The sequence below is a fragment of the Bubalus bubalis genome, chromosome 4, assembly GCF_019923935.1.
Source record: "Bubalus bubalis isolate 160015118507 breed Murrah chromosome 4, NDDB_SH_1, whole genome shotgun sequence".
In the NCBI taxonomy this organism is placed as follows: domain Eukaryota; kingdom Metazoa; phylum Chordata; class Mammalia; order Artiodactyla; family Bovidae; genus Bubalus; species Bubalus bubalis.
In genome coordinates, this window is record NC_059160.1 from 59,220,752 (window position 1) to 59,237,706 (window position 16,955).

The 16,955-nt window shown below is 42.0% G+C and overlaps 1 protein-coding gene across 12 annotated transcripts in view; it reads right to left on the reverse strand.

Moving 5' to 3' along the window:
* Nucleotides 1-16,955, reverse strand: part of CFAP54 (cilia and flagella associated protein 54) — a 313,162-nt gene that overhangs the window by 135,893 nt on the left and 160,314 nt on the right. For 11 of the 12 annotated variants that reach the window (XM_044941473.2, XM_044941468.2, XM_044941474.2 and 8 more), the window contains 4 exons: nt 5,712-5,864; nt 3,364-3,558; nt 1,159-1,246; nt 658-867 (listed from right to left, as the gene is read on the reverse strand). In XM_044941473.2, the coding sequence (XP_044797408.2) occupies nt 658-867; nt 1,159-1,246; nt 3,364-3,558; nt 5,712-5,864 (646 nt within the window). The remainder of the gene's footprint in view (nt 1-657; nt 868-1,158; nt 1,247-3,363; nt 3,559-5,711; nt 5,865-16,955) is intronic. The other variant, XM_044941472.2, reaches the window with a different exon arrangement.

Consider the following 16,955-nt stretch of genomic DNA (forward strand, 5'->3'; position numbering starts at 1 on the left):
GAAAGGAAGACCATGTGCGAAGAGATTGAGAAGAGAGTTACCTATGAGCAGGGAGAGAGGCCTCAGAAGAAAGCATCCTGGGAACACCTTAATCTCAGATATCAAGAGCCCAAGATTGTGAGATGGTAAATCTCTCACAGATTGATATTCTGTCACTAGTCTGTAGTAGCAAATGAATACAGTATGTCATGTGATTTCTGTCACCATGGTTTACATATGAGAATAGTTAGGCTCAGAGAGGATGAGTAACTTGCCAGGGGGTGCCCAGAGTTATTAGGAGGCTCTTAAATTAAGCCTTAGTTGGCCTGCCTCCACGCTGTTATTCTTGCTCACCTACCAACTGTTCATCCACTCAGTCATTCATTCAACAGTTACTGAATGCCATCTCCATGCTGGGCACTTGGGATACATTGGTGAACAAAGCAAAGACCTGAGCCCACGCAGTGCTCACATTCCAGAGGTGGCCCTGGTTACAGGAAGAGGAGACGGCCATAAACAAGCAACAACACAAACAAGTAAAGTGTATAATAAGCCTATAGGATATGAATGGAGCTGCCCAAGAACCCAGTGTGTGTGAGGCACCCTACATGGCTTGGGTGGGTAGCCCATGAAGGAAGGCCCCAGGTCCTATGCAGATGGCTCCAGCGTCATACTCACTGTGCTATCTTTGCTGATATCACCGCTCCCTGCAAACACCCCCAGATGCCGCCTTTGGACAGGAGCTCCTCACTGTAGTCTTTGGAACCTGGAGGTGACCAGCCATCAGTGGCATTGGTGAGTGAGCTGCCAATCTCCTTCCATGTATGGAGCACATCTTCTTTTCTAAAAATTTCATCCAGAGCTTGACTCCAACACTTAAAAGCAGCCCTGAAACAGAAATGGGGCATCAGGCAGCATTAGATCTGTGTTGTTAAATCTACCTTTCAAAAAGGAATGAAAATGCATTGAATAAGCATTTTCATCAAAATGTTAAAGAATGGATCTGTGCCATTTATTGCTCATAACCGTTTCTCTCCGGTAGCATTTGATGACTAAAACACAGCAATGGAATATTATCCAAGAACTAAAATTTATGAAAGATGGTGCTTTTTTTCACAATAGTTAAACATTTTTCAGGTGAACAGAGTTCTCTCTGTTTTACTGACTCCTATAAGCTACCTTTTCTTCTGTGCGAAGATGAGAAGATTTCCAAGTTCATGCAACGCCTGCACATGAAGACTTCTTTGATTGCTGGTTTGAAGAACATCTGTATTTTTAATCAAGTGAAAGAACAAATGTCAGTCCCTGTAAAATATTTCCTTTATGTATGTAAGAATATTTTAAATTGCTTTATACCTTGACTGTGTAGATAAGCAAACTTCAAGTTAATAGACCCTCTAAATGTCACACAATATAGCTATAGAGAACAAATGATGTTCTGTTTGAATGTTAGGGAGTAGGAAAGTGGATCTAAGAGGGAGGAAACAAGATTGGATCTAACAGGTAGGAAGCATGAATAAAGTAGATAGCGTAAGAGTGAGGCAGGTCAAGATGGTGAAGTAGGAAAAATCTAGAAAAAGCATACAAGGGAGATCGGACTGGGTATAAAATATAGAAATGTCATATGTGGCCGGAATATGGTTTTGGGGGAGGTTGAAGAAGCCGTAGTGGTAAGATTACTGAGGCATCTGAATGCCAACTGGAAAAATGTGAATACTATTCTACAGCAGATGGGAAGACTTGAATGGTTTGGTTTTGATCAGAGATGTGACAAGAGTGCAGCATATCAGATTCTTCCTTCACCCAAATACAAAAAAGCCCATCTTTACTATGACTTGAATTTGTTGTTGCTTTCTGAGGAATGCATGCATTCCAGGATGTGTAGCCAAAAAAACCCCATCTAACATGGCATTGGTTCCTAATGAGGGTAGCTCTATTGGCTAGTGGGTATTTTAGAAATCTAAGGGAGGGGGCTGTTATTTGTCACAATGGGGCAACTGCTAGTGTTTCCTCAGTGAGGACCTGGCACTGGGGGGCCCTGCAGTGTACAGAACCTTCCCCCACAGGGAGGAAAAAGATGAGAAACTTGTAGATAATTATCTGAGTCTAACATCTAACTTCATTTTATACATAAAAGGGTATTTTTACATGTTTTCAAAATGCGCAGTTTTCCAGAAATGCAATCCCTGTAATATTTTGTTTTTTGTTCTGAATGCCCTACATTTGCCATTTTAGAAAATCATGGCACCAAAATTAACAATGCTGATAGTACCTGAGTCACCAATATAATACACTTGTATCAGTCTGCATTTGCAGCTGCCATATTCCTATGTATTCTGTATATCTTACATACAATATATGAGCATCTGATTGACTCTCTGTACCTCTGGCGCCTAAGCTCTCGCTGCAACTGTTGTCATTTAGTCACTTAGTCGTGTCTGACTCTGCAACCCCATGGACTTTAGCCCACCAGATTTCTCTGTGTAATTCTCCAGGCAAGGATACTGGAGTGGGTTGCCATGTCTTTCTCCAGGGGATCTTCCCAACCCAGGGACTGAACCCACATCTTGTGCATTGGCAGGCAGGTTCTTTATCACTGAGCCACCTGGGAAGCCCATCTAAGCTCTTACATATTAACAAATAGATTCTTTTATTATAAAGTGATTTCATTTAATTTATCCTTCAATTTATATTTAGGACTTCATATTTATTTTTTTAAATAATGTGTATAGGAAGAGTATATTAATACAAATTTTATTTCAGGCACTAAAGGGGGAATATTTTCTGTTGTAAAAAAAGAGGGACATTGGATCTACAACATGTTGAATTTATACTGCTGAATTTGTAGAAAAGCCAAATCAAGTGGAAAGACAAGGAAAATGGAACCAGCTGGGGCAAAGCAAAAGCACATAACAGTGGCCACATCTCAACAAACGGTTCACAGGTTCAGTTAAAGTGGGATGAGTGGGAGGGCGCCTAGAATCTCGCAATGGTAACAGCTAGGCTGGAGAGACGATCACAGGAGGCGGGTGGCAGCGGCCCGTCTCCTCACTGCTCTGTTACTGCCTACAAGGGTGTGATGAATAGAGTCTATGTTCAAGCTCTTTCATCCCACTTCTACAGATGATATTTCAGTTACTGTACAGCACAGGTAACTATATTCAATATTTTGTAATAACCTATAATGTAAAATAATCTAAAAAGTATATACACGTACATATAACCAAATCACTTTGCTGTACAGATGAAACTAACACAATATTGTAAATCAACTATACGTCAATAAAAATATATTTAAAAAGGTATCATTTCAAGACCAAATGCAATCTCAATATTAATGTGGCAGATCATATTGAAAATGAACATGTAATGAATAAACCTTACTAATAGTTTCGTAATAAGAAGAAATTACGAGTCCAAGTTGTGAGGAGGGAAGCTTGCTCTTCTCCACTGAGCTGAAAACTCGGAAGTGCTCCTGAGAAAGGTCGGGGGGTGTTGGCATGTGCATCTCTTCTGTCCCCATGGAAAACTCCACCTTCCCAGTAGCAAATTTTAAATTGTTCACTCCTCCTTTGTCTCCTAAATTCATGGGAAAAATTTTAAAAGAAGCTTTAAAATGGAGAAAGAAGAAAAGTTTAAGAGGAGGGAAAAAGTAGGAGGAATAGAAAGGGAGAAGGAAGGGTTTTACATAGAGTTGAGCCTCATTTACAGTTGGAGGGACTCTGTTTCTTTAAACTCTGTGTCTGGAACCATTTCTGAAGAGCCTGGGTGTGTGTCGATGTGCTCTACACTCGTGTTACCTCAGAAGGAATAGTGCAGAGGGCAGTTTGCTGGAAAGTGAATGCTGAGATAATGCTTTGCTCCTCCTGGGGATCGGGGGGAGAAGTTGCACAGTTTGAGTTTACTTTTTTAAAAAGAGTTTCCAACATTAAGATGTTAGTTTGCCTCTGGGGCAGAGACCTCTGGGATAGGCGCAATGTACAGGTAGTTCTGACCTAAGGGGAAAGAAATAGGAAAGAATCTGTGTCTGTGTAAGGTCAGAGAACACACAGGGAAAAGAAAGGGAAAAATATTCTTGGGGAAGGAGTTTAAAACCTCAGAGAGAGAGAAACTAAAATGGATTTAGGTCTACAGCCAAGGACTGGAGATAAACTTCTGAGGGTATCTTAGTATTAATACTAGGTGAAATTCAGAATGAAGTGGTATAAACCATCCTTAGGAATTGTATCTGCTTCTTTTCAATTTATGCCCTTAACCACTGTTAATGTACACCATAACCAAAGGAAGTTTAAACATGATATGCTGTGCTTAGTCATTCAGCTGTGTCCCACTTTTTGAGACCCCATGGACTATAAGCCCTCCAGGCTTCTCTGTCCATGGATATTCTCCACATGAGAATACTGGAGTGGGTTGCCATGCCCTCCTCCAGGGGATCTTCCAAACCCAAGAATTGAACCGAGGTCTCCCGCATTACAGGCAGATTCTTTACCATCTGAGCCACAGGGAAGCTCCAAAACATGATATGGAGGGCTAAGTGTGTCTGTGGACAATACAACCAAAAACTGTGGGCACATATCATAATAAGTGCTTTCTGGGGGGAGAAGGGGAGCAACAATGACACATATATGCATTCATACATCATACACACATACATTATATATATATACATATATACATACATAGATACATATATGATATACCTAAGTAAACTTTTGTCAGTAGTTGTAAAAAAAATTGGTTTAGTTTCTAAAAAAATCAGTTCAGAGAATATTAGCATCTTAGATGCTAAATTTAAATCTATTATTAATAACTTTAAAATATTTTAACTTTAAAATATTTAATAAAACTTTAATTATTTTAAGTTTATTAATATAAATTTATTTTTATTATTCTGATAAATTTGAACAGTAAGGATTATAAACATAAATTAGGATTTTAGATTACCTAAATGTAGGTAATTTGGGATTTCTTAACCTACATTTGAGTATCCTTTTTCTCTCTGAGGTTAACCACTTGAAGCCCTGCTTTGACTGAGTTTACAAATCAATAGATTTTGAGAAGGGAGAAAACAAGTGTAAAGTAATCAAACATAATGAATATCTTTTTTTTAAGCTAAGATGAAAATCTATGGTATTGATAAGGAATTTTACTGGTGTGTATATTAAAATGCATCTATTTGTTTGACATTGATAAAGTAGTGCTTTGGTAAAAGACTGTAGTTAATTCTGTATGAATCAATTCATCTACTTATGAAAATAAAACAAGACTATAGCACCATACTTGCAAAGCAAAGAGTAAGGACACAGAGGTATAGAATCCAACATTAACACTGCTTTCGTATTTACTCCACTCAAGGGAGTATACTCAGAAGGCATAAAAACATGAGGGAGGCAGTGCTTTGGTTGGAATCAAGAGTGGGAAACAGAGGTGTGATCCACTGGACAAGAAGAAAGAGTGAAAGGCAGCTGAAAGCGGGCATGGAAGTGGGGGAAGGAGGAACCTACTACAGAACATGGTAGACCCACAGGATGATACCCTGTGAAAATAAAGAGACAGGAACACAGAGCAACTACAGTCAGCCCTCTGTTTCTGGAGATGCAGAGCCATGGATACTAGGGAGGGGGGAGCTGACTGTACGGGACGTGCGCATCCACGGGTTTTGGTATCCACAGGGGGTCCCAGAACCCATTCCCCACAGGTGCACAGGAACGACTGGAACGACTGGATTTCACCTTGTGTCTGTGCGAGAAATAACGAAAGCAACTTTCTGCTGTGCCGGATTGATCTGTTGTGATATTTGGATTTTTCCAAGGTCTCTCTAAAACATCTCAGGGTGTCTGTCACGTCCACAGGCACACAGAGGAGCTCTTTGGCTCTGCTGTATTCTAAAAGGAAAGGGAAGAGTGACGTTAGGAATGAAATGTTGCAGCAAGCCAAGGAGCAGCAAAAGCCTTTCTAATTCAGAGAATTTCTTGGGCCCAAACTAAAGCTGCTAAATTCAAAGCCCCCAGGTCTGCAGCAGGTGTTTCAATGTTCAGATCAATTTTTTTTTTCTTGGTTTATTTGACAGTTCTTTTTTTAAAAAAGAAAAAAAAAAAACTTAGAAAACTTTTGATTCGTATGAAATGCAAATAACTTAGATCTTGCCAATTTTCCTTATGAAGCCTCCTACTTTTTCCTTTGCTGATCATAAAAGATGAAATAATCTGCTCCTTTTCAGCAGCCTCTTCAAAGCCAAGGTGCCTTGGGAAAGAGACGAAAGGAGGAAACAAAGCTTGGAGATGGGCAACTGCTCTCTTAAGAGAGGAAAAGACAGCTTTCTAACACTGGAGAAGGCAGAGGAAAAGAAGATGAGGCCATAAACATGTAGGGAACTGAAAAGCCATCCTGAAAAGTGGCCAGAAGGGCAGATGTTGGCAGAGCTGCCGTGAGGTCTCTGGAGAGGAAGTGCCAGACCCATGAATTAGGCTGCAGACCAGCTGCATACGCTATGAAGCAGGCACGTGGGAGAGAGGACACACAGGCTTCAGACTGAACGACAAACAAATTTACCCCTTCAATGAATTGAACAGGTCAAATACCTCCTGTCAAATCTGAAGTCGTGAGAGTCCAGCAACTTGCTAGGGAACAGGGCTGTAACAGCTTACGAGACATGACCTTTGTCCTCAAGAAATCCACCCTATAGCTGAAGCTATGAGGGCGTTTTAACACTGGCGCATGAAAATCACACTGACAGAGCGTCTGGGGACACGCCAAAATGATGGCGAGAAAGAAGAGAGATCAGTGCAGGAAGGAAAGGATGAACAAAAAACAGTTCATGGGGGGAAAGACATACCAGCTGTGTCTTAGAGAACAGGGAAGATTATCAGGAAGTAAGGGAAGGGGTTTCAGATAGAATGAGAAGAGCTGAAGCTGGGACGTCCCTGGAGGTCCACTGGTTAAGGCTTCCCCTTCCAATGCAGGGGTTGGGGGTTCGATCCTTGACCAGGGAACTAAGAGTCCACATGCAAAAAAGCCAAAACTTAAAACAGAAAGATTATCAAAACAAATTCAATAAAGACTTTAAAAAATGGTCCACATTGAAAAAAATCTTAAAAAAAAAAAGAATAGCTGAATCTGATTAAGTGTTTATACTATACCAGTAACTATTCTAAATAAACACTGGGATAGTCTTATTGAATTCTAGCAACACTCATTGGAGAAGGCAGTGGCACCCCCACTCCAGTACTCTTGCCTGGAGAATCCCATTGATAGAGGAGCCTGGTAGGCTACAGTCCATGGGGTCACTAAGAGTCAGACACAACTGAGCAACTTCACTTTGACTTTTCCCTTTCATGTATTGGAGAAGGAAATGGCAACCCACTGCAGTGTTCTTGCCTGGAGAATCCCAGGGATGGGGGAGCCTGGTGGGCTGCCGTCTATGGGGTCGCACAGAGTCGGACATGACTGACGCAACTTAGCAGCAACAGCAGCAGCAACACTCATAAGAGGTATGTCCCATTATATCCTCTTTTTACAGATGAGAATCAGGCATAGAGAAGTCTCAGCTTCCCTTGGGTCACAGAACCAGCTTGCACAGGAGAGGGTGAAATCAGGATTAAAAGTGGCAATGCAGGGCACAGTGAGATGACACGGCCAGTTCTTTTGAACCAAGAAGGGTTTCCAGAGGCCTAAAGCCCCCACTGTGTATGTGGCCTTCATCCTCTTTAATGGGCAGCCAAGAAAGCGTTTTGAGTAAGACCCCAGCAGAAGGAGATTCATATTTTAGGAAGCGTGAGCCAGCAGTTGTATGGACAGCAGGCTACGATAGAACAAGGGTGGTGGCTGAGAGGTTATGAAGTTACAACACCGACATAGTATGATTTGAACTTGATTAAGATGGTAGCTGTGGGAACAAGGGAGGGACACAGGGAAAATTCCAATGTTAGAAGTGATTGGAGAATGGTTAATTGGCTACTAAGCGAAGAAAAAAAAAGGAGTGGAAATTGCCTCTTATCTACCTTTTAGGGCTGATGACCTTGCTTCTTACCTCAATGGGAATAAATGGAAGGAATCCAAATGGATTTCCTGCAAGCCCCTACCCCTAGACCCACACAGCCCCCAGTTCCCGTGCTATCTACACTGCAAGGTCATCACTCCGGCAATTCTCCTCTCTCCTCCCAGTCACCAGTTTTTCCCTCTGCTGAGTCAACATCCCATTTTGCTTTTTTTCCTATTTTTAAAAATCATCAAAAATTTTGTGTTCACTGCAGCACTAGTTACAGTAGCCAAGATATGGAACAACTTAAGGGTCCATCAACAAATGAATGGATAGAGACAATGTGCTATTTACCCAATGGAATATTATTCAGAGCCATAAAAAAGAAGGAAACCATGTCATTTGTGACAACATGGATGAGCCCTGATCAGACAGAGAAAGGTAAACAGTGAATGATCTCACGTACATTTGGAATCTAAAAAAATTGAACTCAAACAAACAGAGAAGAGACTGGTGGTTGCCAGAGGCAGAGTTGTGGGGTGGTGGGCAAAAATGGGTGAAGGTGACCCAAAGGTACAAATGTCTATTAAAAGACAAATACGTTCTGAAACTGTAAAGAATAGCACAGAGACTATATCTAAATTTCTAAAAAAAAAACTTTTTTAACCCTTTCTCTTGACACTTCTTTCCCCTCAAGCCACCATCCTATCTCTCTGCTCCATTTTATAATTAAACTCCTCAAAAAGTTCTATTTTCATTGTTCCCCATTCTCTCTTGCTGCTGCTGCTGCTAAGTCGCTTCAGTCGTGTCCGACTCTGTGCGACCCCATAGACAGCAGCTCACCAGGCTCCCCTGTCCCTGGGATTCTCCAGGCAAGACCGCTGGAGTGGGTTGCCATTTCCTTCTCCAATTCTCTCTTAAAACTGCTTAAATCAGACTTTTCCCCCATTATTTCACCCCGAGGATCGTCACTAGAATAAATCTAGTTTCAATTTTTAGGCTTTATCTCACATAAATTTTCAACAGCATTTGACCCAGTTGCTAACTCCTTCCTCCTTGTAATACTTTCTTCACTTGGCTTACAGGTCCTTTACCAACCTATTGACCCCTCCTTCTTAGCCCTCTTTGCTAATTCATCCTTGTCAACCCTAATTCTTAATATTTGAAAATCCCAAGGCTCAACCCTTAGACTGCCTCTCTTTTCTTCTTAACTAACATTTGAGACAGGCTGGAACCTGGGACCCTTTAGTGGAATACTTGCATCTGGACAAACATCTCCTCCAGCAATAGAATACAAAGAAACTTCCAGTACTCTTGCCTGGAAAATCCCATGGATGGAGGAGCCTGGTGGGCTGCAGTCCATGGGGTCGCTAAGAGTCAGACACGACTGAGCGACTTTGCTTTCACTTTTTACTTTCATGCATTGGAGAAAGAAATGGCAACCCACTCCAGTGTTCTTGCCTGGAGAATCCCAGGGACAGGGGAGCCTGGTGGCTGCCGTCTATGGGGTCGCACAGAGTCGGACACGACTGAAGTGACTTAGCATAGCATAGCATAGCATAGCATAAGCGACTAAAAACAACTGTGTGCATGCACAGTTGAGGCAAATCTTGAACAATAAGATACACAAAGGCCAAAACCCATCTGCCATCTCTGGGGCCTGGAGCAAAAGCAGGGTACTGCACACAGCACCACCAGGGCACAGGGAGACCAACCTCAGTGACTCCCCTACCAACACACTGCCCTGCTCTCACACCCAATTTAAGAAACTAGCCCCCCTGTCAGTTGGACATTGAGGAAGGGAATCTATTACTTCTTCTCATTCCTTTGTGCTGTAGCATAAGTCCCAATGAAGCCTTGCCTGAATTCCTCATCCTGTCTCTTATCAATTTCTATTGATTAACGAGTCCAAGAACCCAGTTCAGTAACACATTCACCCCCTTGATGATCTCATCTAGTCTCATGGGTCTAAGTATCTACATGCTGGTGGCTCCCAAATTTCTATCTCTGGCCCCATTTCTCTTGAAGTCCAGGCTCATTTATCCACTGGTCTCCTCTGCTGGGCATTTAATGGACATCTCACACTTAGCATGTTCCAAACTGATTTCCTAATCTTTCCTCCTTAAACCTACTCCTTTCATAGTCTTTCCTCATCTTATTAAAGGGTGGTTCTATTTTTCCAGTTGCTCAGGCCACAAGCTGGCATCATCCTTGACTTATCTCATCTCAAGCTCCAAGTCAAATTCACAACAAATCTTGGAGGCTCCCCATTCAGAAAATGTCTGGAGTGCCACCATCTCTCCCCAGATCTACTCACCACTTCCATTCCACTGTGTTCCAAGACCCGACATCTCTTTCTGAATCACTGTGACCACCCCCAAGCAGTCTCCCCATTTCTACCCTTGCCAGTCTCAACAAAAAAACCAGAGGACCCCCTTTAAAATATGTTATCCCTTTTAAAATATAAATTATCTCATGTCACACCCCTGTCCAAGACTCCCCCATCACCTAGAGAGAACACCAGTGTCCTTGGAGTGACCTCTAAGGCCCACCAAGAAGAGGTTCCCTGTGACCTTACTATTCTCCCCTTTACTCCCTCCCACATTGGCATGCTTCCACCCAAGGGTCTTGGCATCAGTGGTTCACTTTGTCCTAGAACATTCTTCCCTCTGATATCCCCAGGTCTGATTCCTCAACTCCTTAAGCTTACAACTTCACTGTTAACTCCTCAGTGAGGCCTTCTTTGATCACTCTCTTTAACATTGTCACAACTTCTCTTTTCTTCTCAGCACCCATTAGCTTCTGACCTACTATGGGTTTTACTTATTTATTGATTGTCTCTGACCACTAAAATGCAAGTTCTGTGAGAGCAGAGATTTTTGCCCATTTTGTCCACTGAATTCACCCCTGGCCTATAACTGTACCTATTACAAGGTATGTGCTGAATAAACATTCATTACATGAATGAATGACAACAGTTTTCAAAGCTAAATGCTTGGGACAAACTTTATTAATAATCACTTCCATAGGCATTAATCTCAATTTATTGTCACAGTATCTTACAACTAGCAGAGATAAATATCACTCATACTTTACAAAGGAGGAAAAGTGAATTTGAGGGACGGTCATTTTTCTTAACTGGAGAAGGAAAAGGCAACCCAACTCCAGTATTCTTGCTTGGGAAATCCCATGGACAGAGGAGCCTGGTGGGCTACAGTCCCTGGGGTCACAAAGAGTCAAACGTGACTTAGCAATTAGAAAACAACAACGACACTTGTTTTAAGCCCTTATAAGACATAAGAGAGAGAACCAGTGTTTTAGTCTGATGCCTTTCCCAAATAGTTTCCCAAAGGGTGTCAGATCTGGGGAACAGGCAATGATCCTAATTTAAGGCGTGCTAATGTGGGCACAGAGACACTTTGAGAATAATACAGATTAAGCCTGGGGTCCTTGTAAGCCCAGTGAGGTCTTGGTGAAAATAACACGGGGTCACATTCAATGACCGTGGAGACACATCTTTCATTACACCTTGATGTCTAGAAACACTGGAGGCTCTGGTCAAACCAGGAACATGGCTATGTTGAGAGGTGCATCTGTGCCCCCAGCAAGTTCACTCATGACTCACTTCATGACACACTTCCCTGTCATACATTTAAGAGGATCAAATAATGAGGCACAGGTCACACTCTTCTCCTGCCAACTTCGCTCTCCTGTCCCCCCACCTTGTCTCCACCACCCACCTCTCCTCTAAGCATGCACAGTCCTGCGTGAGTCCTGACAAGGCATGCCCTCACCCCTCCCACCCCAACCCTTATGCACAGCACCCTGAAGATCACAGGTTTCTGCTCCGTTTCTCCACTTTTCCTGCCAGAATTCAAGAGCTTGGCTTTCATTTTTTCTTCCATAGCGAGTGAGATGAGGGAAAGAAGTTCAGCAAAGCAAAGGAAAGTGAGGAAACTGGAAGCCCTCACATATTAATATTTTCAGACAGTAACTTTCTCAGGAGGCCTTCATTTGCAAGATTTGTTAAAACTGGGATGGTAAGATTTACCTCCAAGAGTTACTAGACTACGTTTTAACCTGTTTGTGACAGGTCCAGCACAGTATTGGTCATGGAGGAAGCATTTAATAAATGGAGCTCACATTATATTTTAAAAATGTCCATTGAGAACGTACCAGTACTAGGTGCCATGCCAGGCACCGAGCAGGTACAAATGAACAGAATAGACACACTCCTTGCTCTCCCAGAGCTTACGTTCTAGAATAAAAGTCACAAAGGCATGCCAGTGATTACAGATTATAAGAGGGAAAAGAGGAGATGTTTGCCATCTTTAAAATATGGGCTCTGAATAAAATCATCCTGCTACTTTTTAGCAAATATATGCTTATAAATAATTTCTCTTTGTTGTTTTCCTAAATTATATTTTACCTTACTTTTTTCTCTTCTTTCAAGCCCTAGTATACCCTTTTTTCTTATTGTCTAATTAGGCTTCTGTTGGTGTTTTGGTGGTTGTCTACAGGAGATAAATGATGCAAAGCAATAAGGAAATATCATTAGCTTGCAGGCCTTATTCTGCCATCTCTGTCTCAAGGGGTCCCTCTCTGAGAACTTCTATGGATAATTCAGAAGCTATTTTAAAGGCACTAATAGCCTCAACAGTTTGAAATAGGTAAAAATAAGGAGGAGGAGGAGAGAAAAGACTAGATTTACTATGTCTCTCGTGTACCAGTGTAGACATTAAAATTGAAATGCAATGACTCCAGAGAGATGGGCTCAATAAGGAAGAATCCCAGTGAGTGATATAAAATTTGGGCCACTTTCTACACCTTTGGTGACATCAATCCAAATGCCCAGAGGCACTAATAAAACACACCAGCCAAAGGGTTCAAAATTCCAACACACGTGATGGCTGAACTATCCTGTTAGAGAACTTAGATGTCAATACAGCCAAACCTGAAGAAAGAGATCCCAGACAGAAAGCAAAAACAGCTACAATAAAAGGCATATCCATAGAGTTATCACCCCTTTGAAGCTTAACAAGCAGGCGGGTTACTCATCCATACAAAAAATCATCTATAAAGTAAGGTATTCTCACTCCTCCAAATCCTACAGAGACTGTACCAAATTACATATGCATTATTAAATAGCTAGAGGGAGAATAGAATGCTGTTAAATAATGAGAATACCAAATGTTCCTAGGCACTGGAGTGTTACAGTATCTGTTCTGAAGAATTAAATGTATCAAGCATTACCTCCAAATGCTATTATGCCAAAAGAAAATCTATGATGTTCTAAAGCAGCAATCTGGGGTGGAAACCATCAGGAGTATACTTGTTCTTTTTTTAAAACTCTTTTAAGAATTGCAAACATGTCATGGTGATATAAGGACCATCATGCTTATAAACACATTAATGATCTGAATTTAGTACACTAAAAAAAAATTCAGCATCCTAAAAATTTGCCTAATAAGCCCAAAAGCACAGCCCAAATTATGCTCCTAGACACAGAGGTCCTAGAGTTTCATAAGGAGGTATCAGGTGGATGCCAAGATTTTAATGATAATGGTTCACTGTAAAACCTGTAGTAGTTATGCAGGATCATCTTAAAATTGTGCAACTATCATAACAAGTAACAATAAAATATCTGTTTCCCCATGACTACTGATATATAGCAAATTTTTTCTTGAATGCTATAAGTTAAGAAGAGAATCTAACCTGAAAAGGGACAAAGGACAGACAGACCTGATAGCTCAGTGGAGCCCTGTGAGCAATCAGACAGACCAGAGTTTGAACCATGATTCCAGCACTCACTTGTAACATTTAATTATCTAATGTGTAATATAAGTATAATAATATCTACCTCCTACAATTGTTGAAGAGTTAGTCGCTGAGTTATGTCTGACTCTTTGCAACCCCATGGACTGTATGTAGCCCGCAAGGCTCCTTTGTTCCTGGAAATCTCCAGGCAAGAATACTGGAGTGGGTAGCCATTCCCTTCTTTAGAGGATCTTCCTGACCCAGGGATTGAACTCAGATCTCCTGCACTGCAGGCAGATTCTTTACCATCTGAGCCACCAGAAGATAATAAAGTACTGGCTCAATCAAGTATTACTGCCATTACAATATTTTTTAGATCTTATCTATTTGAATACTCCTACTCTGTCCATGGGCTTCCTAAGTAACTCAGCAGTAGACTCCACCTGCCAATGCAGGAAATTCAGGTTCGATCCCTGGGTTGGAAAGATCCCCTGAAGAAGGAAATGGCAACCTGCTCCAGTATTCTTGCCTGGAGAATTCCATGGACAGAGGAGCATGGAGGGGTACAGTCCATGGGGTCACTAAAGAATCAGACATGACTTAGAGACTAAACAACAACAATAACTCTGTTCATTGCTCAAACTAGCTCTACCTCCACCACCATTTGAGATGAGAACCATCTCAAAGGATCACTGAAGCCTGATAACCCCATCTTTCTTTCTGCCCTACCACCCACCCTCTTGCCTTTCCAAATATAACCTAACAACAGACTGGCAACGTGCTTTCCTGACACATTGCAGCCATTGTCATTAAGCACCTACTGGTCATGTGGGTCTAGAGTTTTCCTAGGTATGCTTTTCCTAGCTCTTAAATGTTAGTCACCATTTTGATAACAAGCATTTTCTTTTTTTGTTGTTGTTGGAGTATATTTGATTTACAATGTTGTGTTAGTTTCTGCTGTACAGAAAAGTGAATCAGCCATGCATATACATATATACACTCTTTTGAAGATTCTTTTCTCATATAGTTCATTACAAAGTACTCAGTTCAGTTCAGTTCAGTTGCTCAGTTGTGTCCGACTCTTTGCGACCCCATGAATCATAGCACGCCAGGCCTCCCTGTCCATCACCAACTCCCGGAGTTCACTCAAACTCACATCCATTGAGTTGGTGATGCCATCTAGCCATCTCATCCTCTGTCGTCCCCTTTTCCTCCTGCCCCCAATCCCTCCCAGCATCAGAGTCTTTTCGAATGAGTCAACTCTTCACATGAGATGGCCAAAGTACTGGAGTTTCAGCTTTAGCATCATTCCTTCCAAAGAATACCCAGGGCTGATCACCTTTAGAATGGACTGGTTGGATCTCCTTGCAGTCCAAGGGACTCTCAAGAGTCTTCTCCAACACCACAGTTCAAAACCATCAATTCTTCAGCACTCAGCCTTCTTCACAGTCCAACTCTCACATCCATACATGACCACTGGAAAAACCATAGCCTTGACTAGACAGACCTTTGTTGGCAAAGTAATGTCTTTACTTTTCAATATGCTATCTAGGTTGGTCATAACTTTTCTTCCAAGAAGTAAGCGTCTTTTAATTTCATGGCTGCAGTCACCATCTGCAGTGATCTTGGAGCCCAAAAAATAAAGTCAGCCACTGCTTCCACTGTTTTCCCATCTATTTCCCATGAAGTGATGGGACCAGATGCCATGATCTTCGTTTTCTGAATGTTGAGCTTTAAGCCAACTTTTTCACTCTCCTCTTTCACTTTCATCAAGAGGGTTTTTAGTTCCTCTTCACTTTCTGCCATAAGGGTGGTCTGCAGGTCCTTAATAGTTATCTACTTTATGTATGCTGCTGCTGCTAAGTCACTTCAGTCGTGTCTGACTCTGTGCGACCCTATAGACAGCAGCCCACCAGGCTCCCCCATCCCTGGGATTCTCCAGGCAAGAACACTGGAGTGGGTTGCCATTTCCTTCTCCAATGCATGAAAGTGAAAAGTGAAAATGAAGTTGCTCAGTTGTGTCCGACTCTTAGCGACCCCATGACTGTAGCCCACCCAGGCTCCTCCACCCATGGATTTTTCAGGCAAGAGTACTGGAGTGGGGTGCCATTGCCTTCTCCAACTTTATGTATAATAGTGTGTATATGTTAGTCCCAATCTCCCAATTCACTCCTCCCCTTCCCCACACCACACCCCCTACTCCCCCACCCCCGGTAACCAGAAGATTGATAACAAGCATTTTTGACAAATTTTCTCACATTTGTTGCCAGTTCTTTTTAGGATGGAGGGGACAGTATAAATCACATTCTGAGTTACAGATCCCAAGTTGGAGGATCTCCAGAGGTTTGACAGACAAGATGAAGAAAAGGACAACACACCCAGGAAGAAACATGCTCTTTGGAACTATTCACACACAACTGATGAGGGGAAGCTGGTCCTCCTGCTGTTCACTGAATATGAGGAAATAATTTATCATTGGCAGTAAAACCTACAAGTTCATGGTCACAAATGCTACTCAACTGGATCGTCTACACTGCTCTGCAGCTCTCCTATCTTCCTTTCTCCTATTTTCCAGTCCACCACCTCACATCTCTCCTGGAATCTCAACCTTGGCTGTGCTCTCAACTCCCTGCTTCATTAAGAAAATCTCTAGTGCCCAGTAAAGATGCCTTCAAATTCTACCACTACCATCTACAAATTTTCCTGCATTTGAACCTGTTCTCTCCTTCCTTTCTTATCTAGCATCAGGGGTGTCCCAACATCCTAAGTCCCATATATCCCATTTTCTGCCTTGTTCATCCTCAAGCTCCTTGCCTGATTAATATCTTTCTCTCTTGGCTCTCCCTCTCTCCTGGATCTTTCTATTTAATATAGAAATATTCTCCTTGTCTTCTACTAAAACAACCACACAAATAAAACAAAGCCCCCCTGGGTTCCACTTTCCCTTCTGGCCGCTCCTGCTTCTTTCTTGTCACTTCTAAGCTTCATCAAAGGCAATTCTCATTCAGTGACTCTGTGCAGGCACAGCTTACCACTACCACACCCACCACTCAAAACACTGCCATTAACCTCACAGCCATTTCTTTGAAACTACTATTGTTAAAGTCATTCATTCAGCAAGTGGACACTGAGTTCCTACTATGTGTCAGGTACTGATGAAGGCATGTGGATTCCATCGATGAACCAATTGTCCTTGACCTCACAGAGCTTACCTTTTATCAGCAGAGGCAGACTAGTAATC